Source organism: Perissodus microlepis, chromosome 2 (assembly GCF_051167445.1).
Source record: "Perissodus microlepis isolate ML-2025 ecotype Zambia chromosome 2, ASM5116744v1, whole genome shotgun sequence".
Lineage (NCBI taxonomy): Eukaryota > Metazoa > Chordata > Actinopteri > Cichliformes > Cichlidae > Perissodus > Perissodus microlepis.
Window position 1 is genome coordinate 4,093,009 of NC_140462.1, and position 17,669 is coordinate 4,110,677.

General features: G+C 43.6%; 2 protein-coding genes across 4 annotated transcripts; both read left to right on the forward strand.

The window, feature by feature from the left end:
* The first annotated feature begins 3,993 nt into the window (after positions 1 to 3,993).
* On the forward strand, positions 3,994 to 10,537 carry lpar4 (lysophosphatidic acid receptor 4). Of its 3 annotated transcripts, none has more exons than XM_084940945.1 (3): positions 3,994 to 4,299; positions 8,638 to 9,385; positions 9,491 to 10,537. In XM_084940945.1, exons 2-3 carry the CDS (start codon positions 8,810 to 8,812, stop codon positions 9,977 to 9,979), a joined length of 1,065 nt encoding a protein of 354 aa, XP_084797071.1. In that variant the 5' UTR covers positions 3,994 to 4,299; positions 8,638 to 8,809; the 3' UTR covers positions 9,980 to 10,537. The 3 variants fall into 3 exon arrangements, with proteins under 3 accessions (XP_084797071.1, XP_084797079.1, XP_084797087.1); XM_084940953.1 differs by having other exon boundaries at positions 3,994 to 4,295; XM_084940961.1 differs by having other exon boundaries at positions 3,994 to 4,270.
* A 106-nt stretch (positions 10,538 to 10,643) lies between these two features.
* On the forward strand, positions 10,644 to 17,636 carry p2ry10 (P2Y receptor family member 10). Its single transcript, XM_084940933.1, has 5 exons — positions 10,644 to 13,026; positions 13,389 to 13,486; positions 15,579 to 15,817; positions 15,896 to 16,076; positions 16,358 to 17,636. The coding sequence occupies exons 3-5, from the start codon at positions 15,669 to 15,671 to the stop codon at positions 17,177 to 17,179; spliced, it is 1,152 nt and encodes a 383-aa protein (XP_084797059.1). The 5' UTR covers positions 10,644 to 13,026; positions 13,389 to 13,486; positions 15,579 to 15,668; the 3' UTR covers positions 17,180 to 17,636.
* Positions 17,637 to 17,669: the final 33 nt, after the last annotated feature.

Genomic DNA, 17,669 nt, shown 5'->3' on the forward strand with positions numbered 1-17,669 from the left:
TATCACAAAGACAAACAGCTCAGTCTGAACAGGTTGAGGTCAGTCTGGTCAGCCTGTCTGCCTCGCCTCTCAGTCTGGAGAAACGGGCACTCACCCATGGCTGCTCATGCTGCACCTATCAGTGCTGTGGGGTAAACAACTCCCCCTCAATCTCAAGCTGTAGTAGCTCTCAGAGGCCTCAGTTAAAGCCAGCGGCATTGATCTGGGCTCTGCCCAATCGAGTGTCTAATCAGGTCAGAGATTAATGCCGTCTCAGGGACTAAGGTCACACATACACACAGGAGTAAAGGAGTAAAGCCCACTGTACTCCTGTTAACATCAGTCCAAAAAGAGCCTACAAAGCTCGAGACTCCTGTGTTATACTGCCTTGCTGCCTTTGTCCAGCCTTGTTGTCAGGGGAGAGGCATGTACGGCATGACGGGGCTACCCCTAAACCCTCCTGGAGCCCGTGAATGAGAGGATGGGCAGAGGCAAGGGAAGAAAAGCAAAGGAAATACACTCATCATCGCATTAAAGGAGCGTTGGACAGAAGGGTCCAAGAAGAAGAGGCCAGGGAGGGAGGGAAGGAGGCGGGGGTGGCAGTAATGGGGTCTTTGTTCTGGTTGGTGTGACTCACAAAGCCCTGGCCAGGGCCGCACAGCTTAGTTACCCTTACCAAACACAGAAAAGCAGGAGGGAGGAGTGCATAGGTTTGTGTGATTGGGGGACGTTTTGGGGCTCTAGGTCGAGGTAATATAGGTCCAATACTCTGATTATTAATCACATTTAACTTTATTAATACTGCTTTAGCATCCAGCCCCTCTGATGATGGCTGAATAAATTAAAGTGGATTTGGTGGTGGCAGATGAAAGTCACTGTAAGGACATATGTGAAAATGGCATTGTTTGCACTGTTTTACATGCCACTGTGACTTATATTAGGCCTTGCCAAATTAATGGGATACCCTCTGGATGATTACATGAAGCTGTAGCTTGTTTAGGCTCACTATCTGGATTCAATTACAGTAATCAAGACGTGAAACACCATTCAGGAAATATGCTCTTATCACACGGTGTGACTCACACTTCTTTAAGTGCTTGTTCTTCAACATCAGCAATTAAGACGGTTAAAGACATCTGGTGGTGTGCAAAGCATTGTGTGTGTGTGTGTGTGTGTGTGCGCGTCTCAGCTCAGTTTAGGCTTTAAGCAGGATGTCCTGTCCTCCCTGCTGCTATTGTGGAGCGGTCAGCCTGCCAGACGCTACTCCTAAAGACCACTTCCCCTTTGTCAAGCACCTCACTCTCTGTGTCTCTGTCACACAAAAACACATTGTTCACACGGACACACAAGCACACACATGCTCACATACTGTAGCGCCCCATGCCAGCCTGAACACAATGGAAACCTGGCCAACACCACCCTGTCACCTGGTTAAAAATAACTCTTTTTGCAACAGATTATGGCTGTGTTTTAACAATAGCAGGACTTTGATCAGCCAAAATAGCACTACGCTGTTATTTTGAGGTATCACTCACCAGAGCTGACTGTGTGTTTTGGCTCCGTAAAGTCACATCCATTTTTTTTATTGTGTATATAATAGGGGGGAAAAAGACTGTACTCTCTCTGTCAGGTCTGAGGTTTTACATATCAGGATATAATTTTTAAAATCCAGGTCTCAAAATGATTTAAATACAACCTCAGATCGTTATTTAACAGTTAGCTGCGGTAAAGCGCAGAAGAAGTGTGTGAAGAACGAATTACGGCGCATGATTCAACAGCTTGTAGAACCACTTTTAGCAGGAAAAACATGAAGTTTTCTCACAGTGTTGTGGAGGAATTTTGGCACACTTCAGTTCATCGAGGTCTGCGGTCGTTTGTTTATGCACAGATCTCTTCAGGTCCCACCGCAGCATTTCAATCATGGCGATGTCTGGACTTTGACTGGGCTGTTGCAACATTTGGACTCTTTTTTTCTTCTTCAGCCGTTCTGTTGTTGATTTGTTGGGATCATCGTCCACTTACGTGACCCAGATTCAGCCAAGCTTCAGCTGTTGGACACATGGCCCCGTATTTGACCCTAGAATACTTCGTGGTTGACTAAATAGAATAGAATAGAATAGAATAGAATTCAACTTTATTGTCATTGCACATGTCACAGGTACAAGGCAACGAAATGCAGTTTGCATCCATCCAGAAGTGCTTTAGCTATGATATAGATATATTACCAATGTATATTAGCAATAATATAGATATGTGAGTATATTACAGAAATGGGTCTATTATGGTATGTTATAATGTACACGGTATGAAGTATGTTATGAATATGCTATAACTATAAGTATGTACAGGCTGTAGTGAGTACAAGCTATGAACAGGATATAAATATGAAAGCTATACAGAAATGTGAACTATGCAGGTTATAAACGGTTGTAGATTTAAAAATTATCGTATTGCACAGAATAATTATTTACACAGAATTATACAGTAGTGCAGTTAAGATCAGTGAGATATGTGGATAATTTCTACAGAGGCTATATAAAGTGCTAGTTGTTGTGAGTGGTGGTTCAGTCCATGTTATTATTGTTTGTTTGACGGTACAGTTGTCCATTGTGTGTGTAGGTGGTTGTGTGTGTGTGTATGTCCAGTCCATGTGTTAACGTGGGTCAGATGTCAGGAGGCAGAGTTCAGGAGTCTGACAGCTGTGGGGAAGAAGCTGTTCCGGTACCTGGTGGTTTTAGTCCGGAGGCTCCTGTAGCGCCTCCCAGAGGGCAGGAGGGTGAAGAGTCCATGTGATGGGTGACTGGGGTCTTTGCCTCCAAGGTACAGAGCTGCAAAACAACCGCAAATCATCACCCCTCTGCCACTGTGCTTGACAGTTGGTATGAGGTGTTTGTGTTGATATGCTATGTTTGGTTTTTGCCAATAGCGGCGCTTTGCATTATGGCCAAACATCTCCACTTTGGTCTTGTTTATCCAAAGAGCATTTTTCCAGACGTTTAGTGGTTTGTTCAGATGCATTTTAGCAAACCTAATGGATGCAACCATGTTCCTTTTAGAGAAGAGTCTTTTTCCTTGCAAACAAGCCGTTCCATCTTAATGTACTAATGTTTCTCCAGTAGAATGATAGACTTTAGATTGTTTTGAAATGGGCTTGTAATCCATCCTAGATTGATGTGCAGGAACAGACCTGCTAAAGAAATAGATAGGCTGGGGAGTGTGAGGAGTTTGCATGTTCTCCCTGAGCCTGTGTTGGCCAGCTCTCTGCTGTGTAACCCCCCCAAACCCCTCCTCCTGGTCCTCTCAACTGGTGTGGGTTGGGTATGCACATAACTCACTTACCTCCTCTGCTACTGGGTTTCTGCCCTTTGAACAATCTCTAGGGTTCCAGCCTCCAACTTTTCCTTCCGGTGAATCCAACCTTGTCGTGCCATCTGTCCAACTCTAACGAGTAGGCAAATGTGGACCCAGAACCAGTTAATAGTTGTTGTGGTTTTCTCTGTATTATTGTTGGGTTCTCATCTTACAATATAAAGGGGGCTATAAATATGAGGTGACTGTTGTTGTTATTTGGAGTTATATAAAAAAAATTTCATTAAAAATATTGACAGAGAGCAAAAAACAAGAGGCAGCCAACATCAAAAAGTGAGCTTTGAATGTCCCTGGCAAACCTGGAAAACTATTCCTGTAGACTACTTGAGCAAATTAAAAGGAAGCTGTACTGAAGAATATAGATGATCATACCAAATATTGACTTGAACAATGAAGTTATACAAACTTTTTGTTAGTGCATTTCTGTTTATACCCGCACATCCTCCAATAAATCTCTCCATCTTTATCTCATCCAAGCAAAATTATAAAGAAAGACTTTTGTGCAGATAGATGGATCACTCTTGTGTGGCCCTCTCTCCTTGTCCTCTCCTTCTTCACAAATCTCTATTCACTCTCTCCCTCCTCCCCTCCTCTCCTCCTCACTGGCCGAGGTACTATTGTCTCGTTTCCTGTCACCGTGCGGGCGGCTCTCCGCACGCGCACAGCAGGCGCGGCGGGTTGTGATGCGGTCACATTTGTAGCGGACGGACGGAGCGAGTCGTCAGGATTTGCGGCTCGCTTAAAAACCAGTGGTTTGCGCTGCTGGGTTACAGTTTAACTCGTGAGAGACTCTAAGGAAAGTAGTTTGCAGTCGGAGCAGCAGCAAAACCTTTAAGTTGGTAAATAAAAGAAGGTCTGGAGGGTTTTTTCGCCCCCTTTTGACAGCTGCGCCGCTGCACCGACAAACATCAGTGACCGGGAGGTGAGCTGTCACCATCCATTCAGCTGTCAGTAAGTTTGCTCTGCTTTGTCTTTAAGCTGCAATATTTCCCTTTATAGCTGATGATAACTGATGATTTTGTCTCCAGTGGAGAAAAAAACAACAACAACACCTTTTTATCGGGTTCTGGTTGTTTGAAGCTTCTGAAACCAGCAGCAGGTCTAACAGCTTTAACAAGAAAACCTATAAGCTGTGGATGGAGTGATGTAGCTGAAAGAAATAGCATTAACATCTGTCTGTAATGCTCATTACTACAGATTTTTTGCAGTATGGATAGTATGAGTAGATTTTTGTGTATTTGTTGTGTATGTAACAGCCTGGTTAAATTACACTACGTCCAGCACCATATTTGTTCTTTTAGTTTTCTTTATTTTTAAAACATTTGATTAATAATTTTGTGTATATATTATCATAAAATAGTCAAATAAACACGTCCAATACATTTTCTCAGGTCTCAATCAATACTTGAATTGGGATCATAGAAGAAGAAAAGTAGCAAATGTTCACATTTATTAATAATAATAAAAAAGTTCTAATATTGGCTTTTTTGACTGTTTCTGCTTTGATCTAAGTAACACCCAGAGGACTTCATGTACTGTTGTGAAGTAGTCAAGATGTCCGTTCATTACACCGCGCTGTGCGTCTCCTCGTCCTCCACCTTCAGCCCTGTGTGCTCTCATTCTTTCTAGCATGTGAGAGAAAGGAACAGCTGGATGTGTGCTGAGCTCTGAACTCGATCTGTTGGTATCAGCGAGTCTCCAGAGGCCTGTTTCTGTCGCTGCTGTGGGGGGAGACCCCGTAACCGTGCAGCTGTCCACGACCTGTGCGAGAAATCACACACTCCAGGCTGAGAACCCTCAGCTGGACCACTGGCAATCCACAACATGCTCAAACCTTGGAAGTTCTCCTGACTTTTAGACAAGCTGTTCAGCTGCCAGATTCCCGGTTCTATAGGCTCTGCTGCATTTAAAGGCAACAACGGCTGACTGTGAATCAGGGACGCTGTCAGGGGTCCTGGGCCTGAGCCACGGCACACAGAAAAGCATAGTGTTAGTGTGTTTGTGTGGGAGAGAGAGAGGGAGGACTGGCACATTTAAAGTGTTTGCCTGTTTGTGCGTTCACATGTGGAGCCTTGTGCATATGTAAGCGTGCGTCTGGTGCAGACGGGTACAGTAGGGGTATTGTAAAGGCTGATGGAGGCACAGGACAGTGCTGATGGACTAGTGTACGCTTTACTCCATCGAACTTGAAAATCAATATTTGATATGTTCGTCTTTATTTGTCAACACAGCCTGAACTCTCATTACTTTGTACGTGCGTTGGAGTGTCTGTTGAGAGCACCTCACTGCTTGTTTAGTGTAATTGCATAACCCAGATTTAGCTCTTGTCGGGTTATTTAACTGGGTGGGAAAGCATGGGTACATTTCCATGGAAGACCAAAAAAGAAAGTTAGAATTAGAGTTTTAGGTGAAGCTTGAAAAATGATGGATGCAGGAATCGCTTTAAAATGCCAAATTTTCCGTATTTAATTGGACACAAAGTGTGATGGCATCACTGAGGTTTGCTTTTAACTGACTTTAGAAAACTTAGAAACAAACATCATACAGCTGCACTGCTTATGAAACTTAAAATAATGTGTTAACGTGCACTGAATTACTCAGCAGTTAAAGGTTTGTAGTTCTGCTCGGTGACGTCACCTCTTTCTCAGTGTAAAGCGTTGTTTAGTTTGCCACATTTGTAATACTTTGTAAGGAAAGTTACTCTTATTTTGTGTAGCAATTTCATGCCCATGTTCTTTTACATGGAAATGCTTCTTTCCTCTAACTTACTTCCACTCGAACACTGTGATTCACTGGAAATCATTACCCCAATCCAAATACTGAATTTGTTGTGGATGTGGCAGAGATAAGATAGTTACCACTCTCCAACACATTTCCATCTGCCTACTTCCTGTTCTGACCTCACACATTCAGATTTAGCATCGAGTAAACAACTTGGGAACACATTGTCTGGAACAATATCAGATCAGTGTAATTGTTAATGTTTGACAAAACTATTGTATTTCACCCCACAGCAGTGCTCTGTGATGGTGGGAGCCGCTCTCAGCTGCTCTTTCCACCACGCTGGGTTATTTACTTCTTCCAGCTGGAGTTCAGCCATACATTCATTTCACGTTGAGCTCTTTGACTCTGGTTCATGGACATAAATTGAATTTAAAGGAAATGTGTAGGTATCCCACTACAGTACATATTCCAGTCTCTAGCTATGTTATCTCACACAGTCTTAAAAGCAGCTAGAATGGTGAAATAGTTATATATTCAGTAATTTTGTTTCACTTCCTCTGATTAGACACTGCTGTGAAAGGCCAATATCTGTTCAGATAGAAGCAGTTTCACAGCATACTGACATAATGTGTCTGCACCCTCAGTTTTCGTTTTATCTTATCTTTGATATAAAAGATTACTGGGATTACATACAAGATTTCATGAAAAGTAGCGTGGTTATTCATTCAATGTTCTCTCTTTTTATGGCGTAAAGTTTCCCAGTCTGTATATGTGCACTTTTAAATGGTATAGCCCAATTTTGTAACTGTTATAGCAAATAATTACATATAAATCCCGTGAATTAATTGAATTGACCCATTATTAGCGTTACATTTATGAGAGAAATTGATACTCGGATGCTAATCGATGCTGAAACTTCAGCTAATCCAAAATGCTGCAGCAAGAGTACTGACAGGGACTAGAAGGAGAGAGCATATTTCTCCTGTTTTGGCTTCCCTTCATTGGCTTCCTGTTAAATCCAGAATTGAATTCAAAATCCTGCTCCTCACATACAAGGTCTTAAATAATCAGGCCCCATCTTATCTTAATGACCTTGTAGTACCATATCACCCTATTAGAGCACTTCGCTCTCGCTCTGCAGGCTTACTTGTTGTTCCTAGAGTATTTAAAAGTAGAATGGGAGGCAGAGCCTTCAGTTTTCAGGCCCCTCTTCTGTGGAACCAGCTTCCAGTTTGGATTCGGGAGACAGAAACTATCTCTACTTTTAAGATTAGGCTTAAAACTTTCCATTTTGATAAAGCATATAGTTAGGGCTGGACCAGGTGACCCTGAATCCTCCCTTAGTTATGCTGCAATAGACGTAGGCTGCCAGGGGATTCCCATGATGCATTGAGTTTTTCCTTTCCAGTCACCTTTCTCACTCACTATGTATTAATAGACCTCTCTGCATTGAATCATATCTGTTATTAACCTCTGTCTCTCTTCCACAGCATGTCTTTTATCCTGTCTTCCTTCTCTCACCCCAACCGGTCGCAGCAGATGGCCCCGCCCCTCCCTGAGCCTGGTTCTGCCGGAGGTTTCTTCCTGTTAAAAGGGAGTTTTTCCTTCCCACTGTCGCCAAAGTGCTTGCTCATAGGGGGTCATATGATTGTTGGGTTTTTCTCTGTATCTATGAAGCGCCTTGAGGCAACTTTTGTTGTGATTTGGCGCTATATAAATAAAATTGAATTGAATTGAATTGAATTGAAACTTACCATCCGATTGACACTATTGACACTACACTAACCGTGCCGTGTTCACCTCTTCCTGTGGAAACAACTCCGCACAGCACTGCAGCAGGGAGGCAGAGGCTGAACTTGTGACCTGCAGTTGACATTAACAGCACTGCAGAAGAATTTCTGCAGAGGTCCCACTTCAGCAGCATTGATGTCTTTATGTTATCAGCTAGCCAATAGTGTGAATTTAACAAGACGTCACAGTTATTTGTGTCTAAAAGGTTATTTTTCTCCTAAACTGACTGAAGCAGAGAAAAGTCGACCAGCAACTAGAGAGAAACATTCACAACCTACCTTACTAACTCTTCTCGATCAGCTACAAATGTAGTACTGCCAGATAACAAAATATAATAACATATGTCATGCAGTTCAAGATTCAGGTTTATTATTTTCTTTTTGGCATGTCTCACAGATAAGTGCCTTTCAGAATTAAAATATAAAATATTGTGATACGTGATCACGAGCGACTCCATGATTCCCGATCCTGTCACATACAAACATGACCAAATCTTAGGACTGTATCAATACGTACATATAGACGGTTTCAGATGGATAATCCATGTAGTTTTTTTTTTAATCTTGTTTCTTTTAAATACTTGGCTCTATCTGGTAGTTTCTTCAGAATTGTACACTTGAGATTCAGTTGTAGAAACACAGAGTAATACATTTCAACCAGCCATATTATTAAAATGAAATCTGCATCATGTTCAGTTGTACCACATTTTCTGGAGAACTTGAGTGGTTTTGTAATGAGGAAGTGACTAAGTGCTTTTTCCTTCTTTCTCCACAGGAGGACTGACGATGACTCCGAGGGGGCTTGACTGGTGGATCCCCTGCTGACATCTTTGATCCCCAGATTTCCGCTCTAGAACACCCCCGTTTCCCGACAGCTTTTGAGCTGTTGTGCACCCTTTTATTTATAATTTTTGTGGCGCCCCCCTCTCTGCGGCTGAGCTCTCAACATGGCTAGCCTGGTGATCAACGAGACCGGAATGGTGGACTGTGGGATTGACGACTCCTTCAAGTACAACTTGTACTCTGCGGTTTACAGCGTGGTCTTTGTGTCGGGCCTGATAACCAACTGTGCCGCCCTCTTTGTGTTCTGTTTCCGGATGAAGATGCAGAACGAGACCACGATGTTTATGACCAACTTAGCATTATCTGATTTAGTGTTTGTTTTCACGTTGCCGTTCAAGGTCTTCTACAACGTGAACCGCAACTGGCCTTTTGGAGATGGACTGTGTAAGGTTTCGGGAACGGCCTTCATCACCAACATCTATGGCAGCATGCTCTTCCTCACCTGCATCAGCGTGGACCGCTTCCTGGCGATAGTCTATCCGCTCCGTTCACGCGGCATCCGCACACGGAGGAACGCGGCGCTGATGTGCGCCGCCGTGTGGCTCACCATCGTGGGAGGAGGCATTTCGGTGACCTTCTTCTCTACCATCAACAGCCGACACAAAGCCACCACATGCTTCGAGGGCTTTTCCAAGAACACCTGGAAGACCTACCTGTCTAAAATCACCATTTTCATCGAGGTGAATCGAGACGCACAACATACAGATGACTTTGTTTTTTTATTACGTTAACCAAGACGTAGAATTAAGTTGTAATTTTCATAATGTTTTTATTATTTTTTCCAGATTGTTGGTTTCCTCCTCCCGCTCTTGGCCAATTTAATATGCTCCTCGCTGGTTCTGCGGACGCTGCGTCGCCCCGTGACTGCTGGTCACGGCTGTGACAGTAAGAAACGCGTCCTGCGGATGATCCTTGTCCATCTTGGCATCTTCATCATCTGCTTCGTCCCTTACAACTCTATCCTCTTCCTGTATGCCCTGGTGCGAACCCAGGCCCTGGCTAACTGCACTGTGGAGCGCTTTGTCCGAACACTTTACCCCATCACTCTATGTCTGGCCAGTCTCAACTGCTGCCTGGATCCTGTGGTGTACTACTTCACCTCGGAGAGCTTCCAGAAGAGCCTGACCATGGGAGGCAAAGGGTCTGGTTCTCGACCTGAGAGCATGCCCCGCAGTGACACGGAGACTAAGGACACAGCGACCGCTGTCCCGAGCGACACCCACACTCTGACCAGCAACGGAAAAGAGACAAAGATCACTGAAATTCAATTGTGACTCAAGAAAGAAGGAGAAGAAGGACAGGGTGGGTTTGACTGCAACTCCTGAATTTGACAAATATAACAATCACTTGTTTGGTCCTGAAAATGGAAAACACATAACTCACCAGATTAGTTAAGTCCTGAGGTAAGTCCTGAGGCATGGCCTGGGCTTTATGGATTAACCCGGCACCGGGGATCAGAGGAATGTATCTGTGGTTTTTATGAGCGATTGCTACAGGGACCAGAGACCCAACTACACTGGGACTATTGCAATAATCCAGAGACTCAAAGTGGGTCTATAAGAGATTCTGACATGTCATTGATCAAACATAAGACATGCACACTTCCACTGGACTCTGAAGAAGATGATGTCCATCCACATGCTGTTTAGTACTTGTGTAACACAACAGTTCCTTAAGTATTATTGTTATAAAGCTCAAGCTTTCACAGTGCATTATATCACTGTGGTGTGTTACTAGTAATGCTACTGTGTAACACAGCATTGTGTTGACCTGCTGAGTCAAATGTATCTCATCATGTTGAAGACTGAGGCCAGTAAATGTCTGTTTTTGAATTGCATTCATTATTTCTTTGCGCCGGCCTTGTGATTGTCCTCACAGTCAAACCTGCTCTGAGCTGCTCTTTGTCAGCGAGCCTGTACATTTGAACTTGTGCGGGAGTTTTTCTACTCCAGCTTCTTGGTTTTTCACCAAGCAGCCAGTGTGAGCTTGTCCTCAGTGCAGAGAGCAGCTCTGATTTAGTTGAGGACCTCGGCCTGTGCGTTGTGTCACAGGCCAAATGCTTATTATGACTGGAGCAATGGTCCATTGTTTGCCTCTGAATGAGGTCTCTCTGTCTTAATCCGGCCTTAGACTGCAGATCTGCTCAAAGTCTCTTACACACAGCAATGTGCAAACACTCCAAGTACAGATGAACGCCTTTAGCTGTTTACCCAAAATCATGGATTTAAACTGCATGGAGCACAAAACACTTGTGTGTCAGCAGATTTGGAAGTTTGAGTGTTGCTGAATTTGCATGTATAAAATGCAGAAATGTGCAGAATTTGCCCAATCCTTATCATAAAGTCCGAAGAGGATGTACAATCCGGTCAGAGCAGCATCTGCAACAGCAAAATAAATCGATTTTGCAGCTGAATCTGTGAAGAAGCTTCTGAATCAAGTTAAACTTTGGTCAAGTTTGGCATCTGAAGATGGAGGAACCACCTGTAGCTTAACTGCTCTACATTAAACTTGATTTATACTTCTGTGGGAAATCTACATAGTAACAGTAAACTCCCTTTATCCCCACACCTCAGCCTTATGTGGTATGCATCAACCTGACGTTTAGTTACATTTCTCTGGATGTACACAGCAGGTTATTTAGAAGATTTCGGCATAAGGTTAAAATGAAGTTTTGGTTGTTGCATAAGTTACAATGTAGATCTGACGCAGAAGTATTCATACACGTGTAGGACACATGAGTTGAGGTCAGCTGTGAGGCAGGAATCAATAACACAAGCAGATGCGGAATTAACGGTGAAATTTCCTGTTATCAACCGAGCTACAAGTTTGGGTTGGATTGCTGGATAGTTTGGAGGGCTTTATTTAATCTTCAAACCTTGGAATTATAAACGGTCCAGAGAGTAACTAACACAGTGTAGAGCAACCAGCTGTGTTGCTGAACTCTACCGTCTTCCAACCCAGCGAGTTTCAGTAGTTCAACAAGTAGTCCCTATGCCACCATGCTTGAAGCACCACCTCGTGTTTGGTCATTAAAGCATAAACTGTAGAGCCGAGGATGACAGCAGGCTCGCAGCTTCTCTCTGTGTACTTACAGCCCCCTGCTGGAGAAGCTCAATAAATTCTCTTGGGGTCATTACACTCAATGTAGTAGAAGTTTAGTTTTTTCTATTCCTTTACTAAGCAATCCAACTTTTGCTTTCCATTGCCTTAGTTGGCAATGTAACAGAGTATACCTGCTTCATTGGTATGCACAGTGAGAAATAAGGGTGTGGGGGGGGGGCGTCTGGTTGTGTGAATGATGGGAGCATTTAGCAGCAGAACGACAGAGGGGCAGCAGTCTTTGGATTCTCAGATTTGGGGTCAAGGGTAGCAGGAGGAGAGAAGAAAACCAGGAAATAAGAACAGTGGGAGTGTAGAGGTATGCATGAGCTTCACCCCCCCGAGTGGTTCATTCCAAGAGTGTTGCGTCACTTTTTTTCCATTTTTTTGAACAGATAACAGTCAGATGTTTACCGTTCAAGCACGCCTGTTCAAGGAACAGTCTGCCCTAAATCTAGAAGAGAAAAATGCACATGGCTCAGTCATTTATGACCAGTGGCTTGTCCTGACATCTAGTGGCCACAAGTTGGAAGAACAGCAATTTTTAATTTGAGACAGACTGACCACAGACCACGTTCCACGTTCCACGTTTGCTGATTATTTTCCTGTTTTGGGCTTTATAGTCACCTGTTTGTCAGCCCTGTAGAAGTCTCAGAGAAGCCACAAAGCAGCTGGGGCAAGCATGGGAAGTGTTATCAAGTTATTTGCTCTGGGTGTGGCCTCATGCTGTGAAAGTAACAGGATGGCGAGCGTATGTCATAAAGCTGAAGCGTGGTTAAACATTTCTACAGCACGTGAAGGCTTTCCTTCTTTTTTTTCTCTAGGCCTCGTGAACGAAAACCATAACCACAAGAACAAAGCCTAAAAGCTACTGCTCAGTGTCAGAGGACACACAAATGCAGCTTTTTGATTTAATTTTTCTTTTTAATTTTTAGAGGACTAGGAGCCAGGTACCTACATTTTGCTGAATAAATACTATGATTTAAAAACGGAAGTAAGGAATCTGAACGGGGAAGCAGATGAGTGCAATTATTTTGGTCACAACGGCTGTCAGTGAACTGAGACAACTTTTACACCGTCAGCGTTGCACTGTAGATGTATTTAAATACAGACTGCAAAGAAGAGAAGCTAAAGAAGAGGTCTGATTTCCTCGGGATCTGCTGCGTCTGCAGACCAGATCACCTTTGAAAAGATCTTTTGAAAATCTTCAGACATTTCTGAGGTAAGAAAAACAAGCATGTGTCTGCATCTGCCTGTGCTCTTTCAGCGCAACCTCTTTTCCTGCTGCCATTTGGTTTAACCACATGTGTGTCCAACTCTGCTCGTCTTAGCTCTTACGTGCGTTGCTAAGCACTAGTGACGACGTTGCAAACTGCAGAAAAACACTCAAACGCAATAGGGCAGAGCTTCCCCTTCCCTTCAAAACTGGCAGCTAGTTGAGTCAGAGAACAACTGTCACCAGATCCCGCCACCTCCAGCAAACACTCTCATATCACATCACCATCAGCTTCATGCTGTCTTCACCTGCAGTGCGCTCGCAGATTCTTCTTTCGGCACCTGTTGACTCCTTTTTCTGCTGCACAGGACTTTGTAGAAGGTGTGCACGATGCTCCACGCGGTCGCTCCTGGCTCTGACCTCTACCTTCTGCCTATGCGGGTGATTTAGAGGCACGAGAAACGAGGTATTGACACAGTGTTTGTTTGTGTAGACATGTCTGTGAGGGCGTCATGCTGCTGTGCCCTGCGGTCAGAGTCATGCTTTGAATTTTGCTGATGTTAACGGACTGTTATTAGTGCCTTCACTTTGCATTTAATCTTAAATCTGGAAATGTATATGTGTCGCCGTGTGCATACGAAAGCTTTTGTGTCACAAGATATAAAGACTTTGAAATTTCTGATACACTGAAAAAAAAAAAAGTTATCGTTATTGTTGTTTTTGTTTCGATGTTGGCTAAAGCGAATCTCCAGCCTGATATTTTATGTTAGCACGTTTAACAGATATAAGAAACTCTTTACACATGTTTCATGGTGTGTCATGAAAATGAATTCTCGGTTTTTGTAATTTAAACACAACTCTTCAGATGGTATTACACAACTCTTTATCGTACAGGCATCATCAGGGAGCTTTTTTAAACTGAGAGTCTCAGCAGCTGTCAGACAAGTCTAAACAGGCCTGAATCTGGTGAAGCAGTTTAAAAAACAACCACTATTACTGTGTTCCCCTCGTGGGCCTAGTGTAGGAAAGGGTGCGGACTTATAATGATGTTAGAGGAAGGATGATCCTCCCGTGATAAGCAGAGCCAGTCCCCGATCCTTCTTCCGGTCACTTCCTGCTGCCGTCCTAAGCAGTTTTTGATTTATTTTCACTTTAACAGCTTTTTCATGGCGTTCTCATATAAAAACACATAATTTAAACAATTAACCATCACACAAGAATGGGGAGAAAAATCTAACTGAATCTTTTTTTTTTTCATATTAGCTTGGCTGTGATGACCAAAATTACTTCATATATAAAACTGTTGTAATTTTGCTATATGCCATTAGTGCAAGCCTTTTCTGTGTTTTGCTGGCTGCTGCTTTATGACACCTTGTTTTTATCTGGGTCTGCAGCTTACCAGCCCAATAGACTTTATGGCACTTATCTCCAGAGAGCAGCTACATGTGCTTCAAAATCTGTTTAGAAATTCCCACAAACAAGCCCCAAAGAAGAAAGGTGGGGATATCCTGACTGATCAGTAAGGAACAAATATAGTGAAGGAAGAGTGATATTTCTACTTGTAGCAATTTATTTTTAGCTGACCTAGGAGAACACACCTCCCTCTGCCTTGTGCACACTGAGGTGAAACGAGGAGCAGCACATAGGATAGAGCAGGTGTTGATGTTGCAGCATGAAAGGGATCGCTGAGGTGGGTTGCAAAGTGGCTAACAGATTCAAATAGCATGAAATTAATACCCCGGTTGATTTTCAAGCAAAAGCCAAACTCTTAAATTTTTTTTCCTGTAGTGCTAATGACATTATCGGGATGATGATGTCAGGAGCAACAGCAACGAATGCAAGTGGATGAACTGAATTCATGGAATGCCCCTTTAATGAGTTGTTAACATTCACTTTTAGACTCAACGATTACATCAACACTTGATACTTTTTTACATATAGACGTTTGCAGTCATTCAGTTCTCTCACCGCAGATGGCCCCGCCCCTCCCTGAGCCTGGTTCTGTCGGAGGTTTCTTCCTGTTAAAAGGGAGTTTTTCCTTCCCACTGTCACCAATGTGCTTGCTCTTAAGGGGTCATATGATTGTTGGGTTTTTCTCTGTATCTATTATTGTACGATCTACTGTACAATATAAAGCGTCTTGAGGCGACTGCTGTTGTGATTTGGCGCTATATAAATAAAATTGAATTGAATTGGATTTGAATTAAACCAGTATGCAGTTTTTTTGCAGTTGCTCTTGTTTTTTGGAGCATTTCTGTGTTAAACTGGGTTTAAAGCTACAAAGTATGTGTCATACTGCAGGAGGCTTCACACCTGCCAAAGTGAAAATGTAGGTTCACCGTTGACTGTTGCTCTGCCAGCTGCTGATTCCAGTTTTCAAAGCAAACTTTTAGTTTCAACTTTCGCAACAACATAACGGGAAACATGAAGCACTGTTCAGCTTTTTTCTTTCCACGCGCAGGCTACAAGATTTTTATTAAGGGCAAATTATGAAAATAAAGATAAAGCGCAACGTGTATGTGCATCGGATGTTTCACAAGTTCTCCTCTGCCTTTCAGCTGTCATAGGTACTTCAGCAAAAAAAATTATGATCAAAGGAAAGGCACGCTTGGTTATATCATCGGTGTCACTGTGAGGGAAAAAGAAAAATGGTCACCAATATGACTGAATGCAAGTACAATGAAACGGTCTGGAATCAGAAAATGGACGTGATATACACCTACTTCTACCTGATTCTCTTCATACCCGGGCTGCTGCTCAACACCACTGCACTCTGGGTCCTCCTCAGATACATCAGGTAACACTCATACAAGTTCACACCCTTAGATTTTCAGGTACGTTATCACTAACTCTCTCTGTATGTGCCGTTTAACAGCAAGAAGACCAAGGCGGTGATCTTCATGATAAACCTGGCGATCGCAGACCTGGCCCACATCCTCTCTCTGCCCCTCAGGATCTATTATTATTTCACGCACACCTGGCCCTTTGGACGCGGCCTCTGCTTGTTCTGCTTCTACCTGAAATATCTCAACATGTACGCCGCTATAGTGTTCCTGGTAAGCAGGCAGTTTAGGGAAAGCAAGCCTTGAATTTCCTGATAATGCTCATCACAGGGAACAAGGATAATCAAATGAGATCTTTCTAGTTTTCATTAGATTTAAAATCAGTCAAATGTCAGTACAAAGCACTTTTGTTGTTGTTTTTGTTTTAAAAATCAAACTCCAAAACAGAAAGTGATTTGAATGAAAGCCTCTGTCTTCCTTCTTGGAACTGCTTTGCTTCCTGTGCCTCAGAATAAATAACAAAGTAGCTTCTTTTCATTTCTCTCTGATTTCAGGTGTGCATCAGCATGCAGAGGTGTCTGTTCCTGCAGAAGCCGTTCACAGCTCGACGGTGGCGGCGTCGCTATGACCTGCTGATCAGCTTTGTAGTGTGGGTTGTGGTTGGTCTGGGCTGCTCTCCCTTTATCCTGATGCGGAGTAGCAACAACGAAGTGGCATTAAACAGCACCCATGCCCAGTTTAAACAGAGTTTAGACTCCAACGCCACTTCGGCGGGCTGTTTTAAAGACTTGCCCATGCGCCAACCTCCTCTCTCGTTGACAATCACCATGCTGGTCTTTCTTGAGACGTGTGGTTTCCTAATTCCTCTAGCATGCATGTCATACAGCACCGTCTGCATCTTCTGGTCACTCAAGGAGAAGCAGATCCAGGATCAGCACAACTCCTTCAACTCCTCAGCACGCAGCCGCCTCCACTCAGTCACCTCCAACTGCCAGGCGGAGAAACCGAATGAAAAGCAGACAAATGGCGAGAAGCGGCGTGCTCTGCGGATGGTGGTGGGCTGCTTCATTCTCTTTTTGTTCTGCTTCGCTCCGTACCACCTCAACTTCGCGCTCTACCTGATGGTGAAGCAGAGTATCGTGTCCAGCTGCACCGTAAGCAGGGTGGCGCTCCAGTTTCACCCAGTGTCTCTGTGCATGGCGGGCCTGAGCTGCTTCTTCAACCCCATCCTTTATTACTTTCTTACAGCCGAGTTTAGGATGCACCTCAAAAGGCGCACCTCCTCCTTCTCGTCCTCCATCTCCTCCCCGACCACTTCACCGACACAGTGTCCTTTGCAGAGCAGACTCATGAGCACCTCCTCATACAGGGAGTAGCATTGCTCAGAGGAAAAGTCCATGAAGGATTCTGTTGAACTTTAAAGCCGACTGACACCGGGTCCAAGCTGGATATGATCATCTGATATGTTGCAGCTGTCTGAACACAAACGACCCAAAAGACATTGACCTGAGTTTTGTGAAGCCCGCCTCCTCTAAAGCAAGCAGAAAACACCTTCCAACATGCAGACAGTATCGTAAACGCTGCCCAATGTTTCAGTTTGTGTGTATAAAACTTGATATAAGCTATGTAATAAAAGCTGTATGTGAAATGCACTCCCATTAAAAGCTTTAAGTCTCATCTCTGGCTCTGATGTTTGTTTCTTCACTGCGAGTTGGACTTTTTTCCTTTCAGGTAAAATGTGAAAACAGGTGCCAGCTCATTTTTGCTTCACTTCCTCTCAGAATGCAAAGTGGTGAAGGCAGTTGGCAGCAGTTACAGCAGCTCTGAAACCAGTAACTGTCAGGCGCCCCCCCACCCACCCATCTG

Excerpts from the sequence above, each read along its gene's own strand:
- lpar4 (XM_084940945.1), top strand. The coding sequence starts at position 8,810 with ATGGCTAGCCTGGTGATCAACGAGACCGGAATGGTGGACTGTGGGATT. Across the intron at positions 9,386-9,490 it reads AAATCACCATTTTCATCGAG|ATTGTTGGTTTCCTCCTCCC; the intron begins GTGAATCGAGAC and ends TATTTTTTCCAG.
- p2ry10 (XM_084940933.1), top strand. The coding sequence starts at position 15,669 with ATGGTCACCAATATGACTGAATGCAAGTACAATGAAACGGTCTGGAAT. Across the intron at positions 15,818-15,895 it reads GTCCTCCTCAGATACATCAG|CAAGAAGACCAAGGCGGTGA; the intron begins GTAACACTCATA and ends GCCGTTTAACAG. Across the intron at positions 16,077-16,357 it reads ACGCCGCTATAGTGTTCCTG|GTGTGCATCAGCATGCAGAG; the intron begins GTAAGCAGGCAG and ends CTCTGATTTCAG.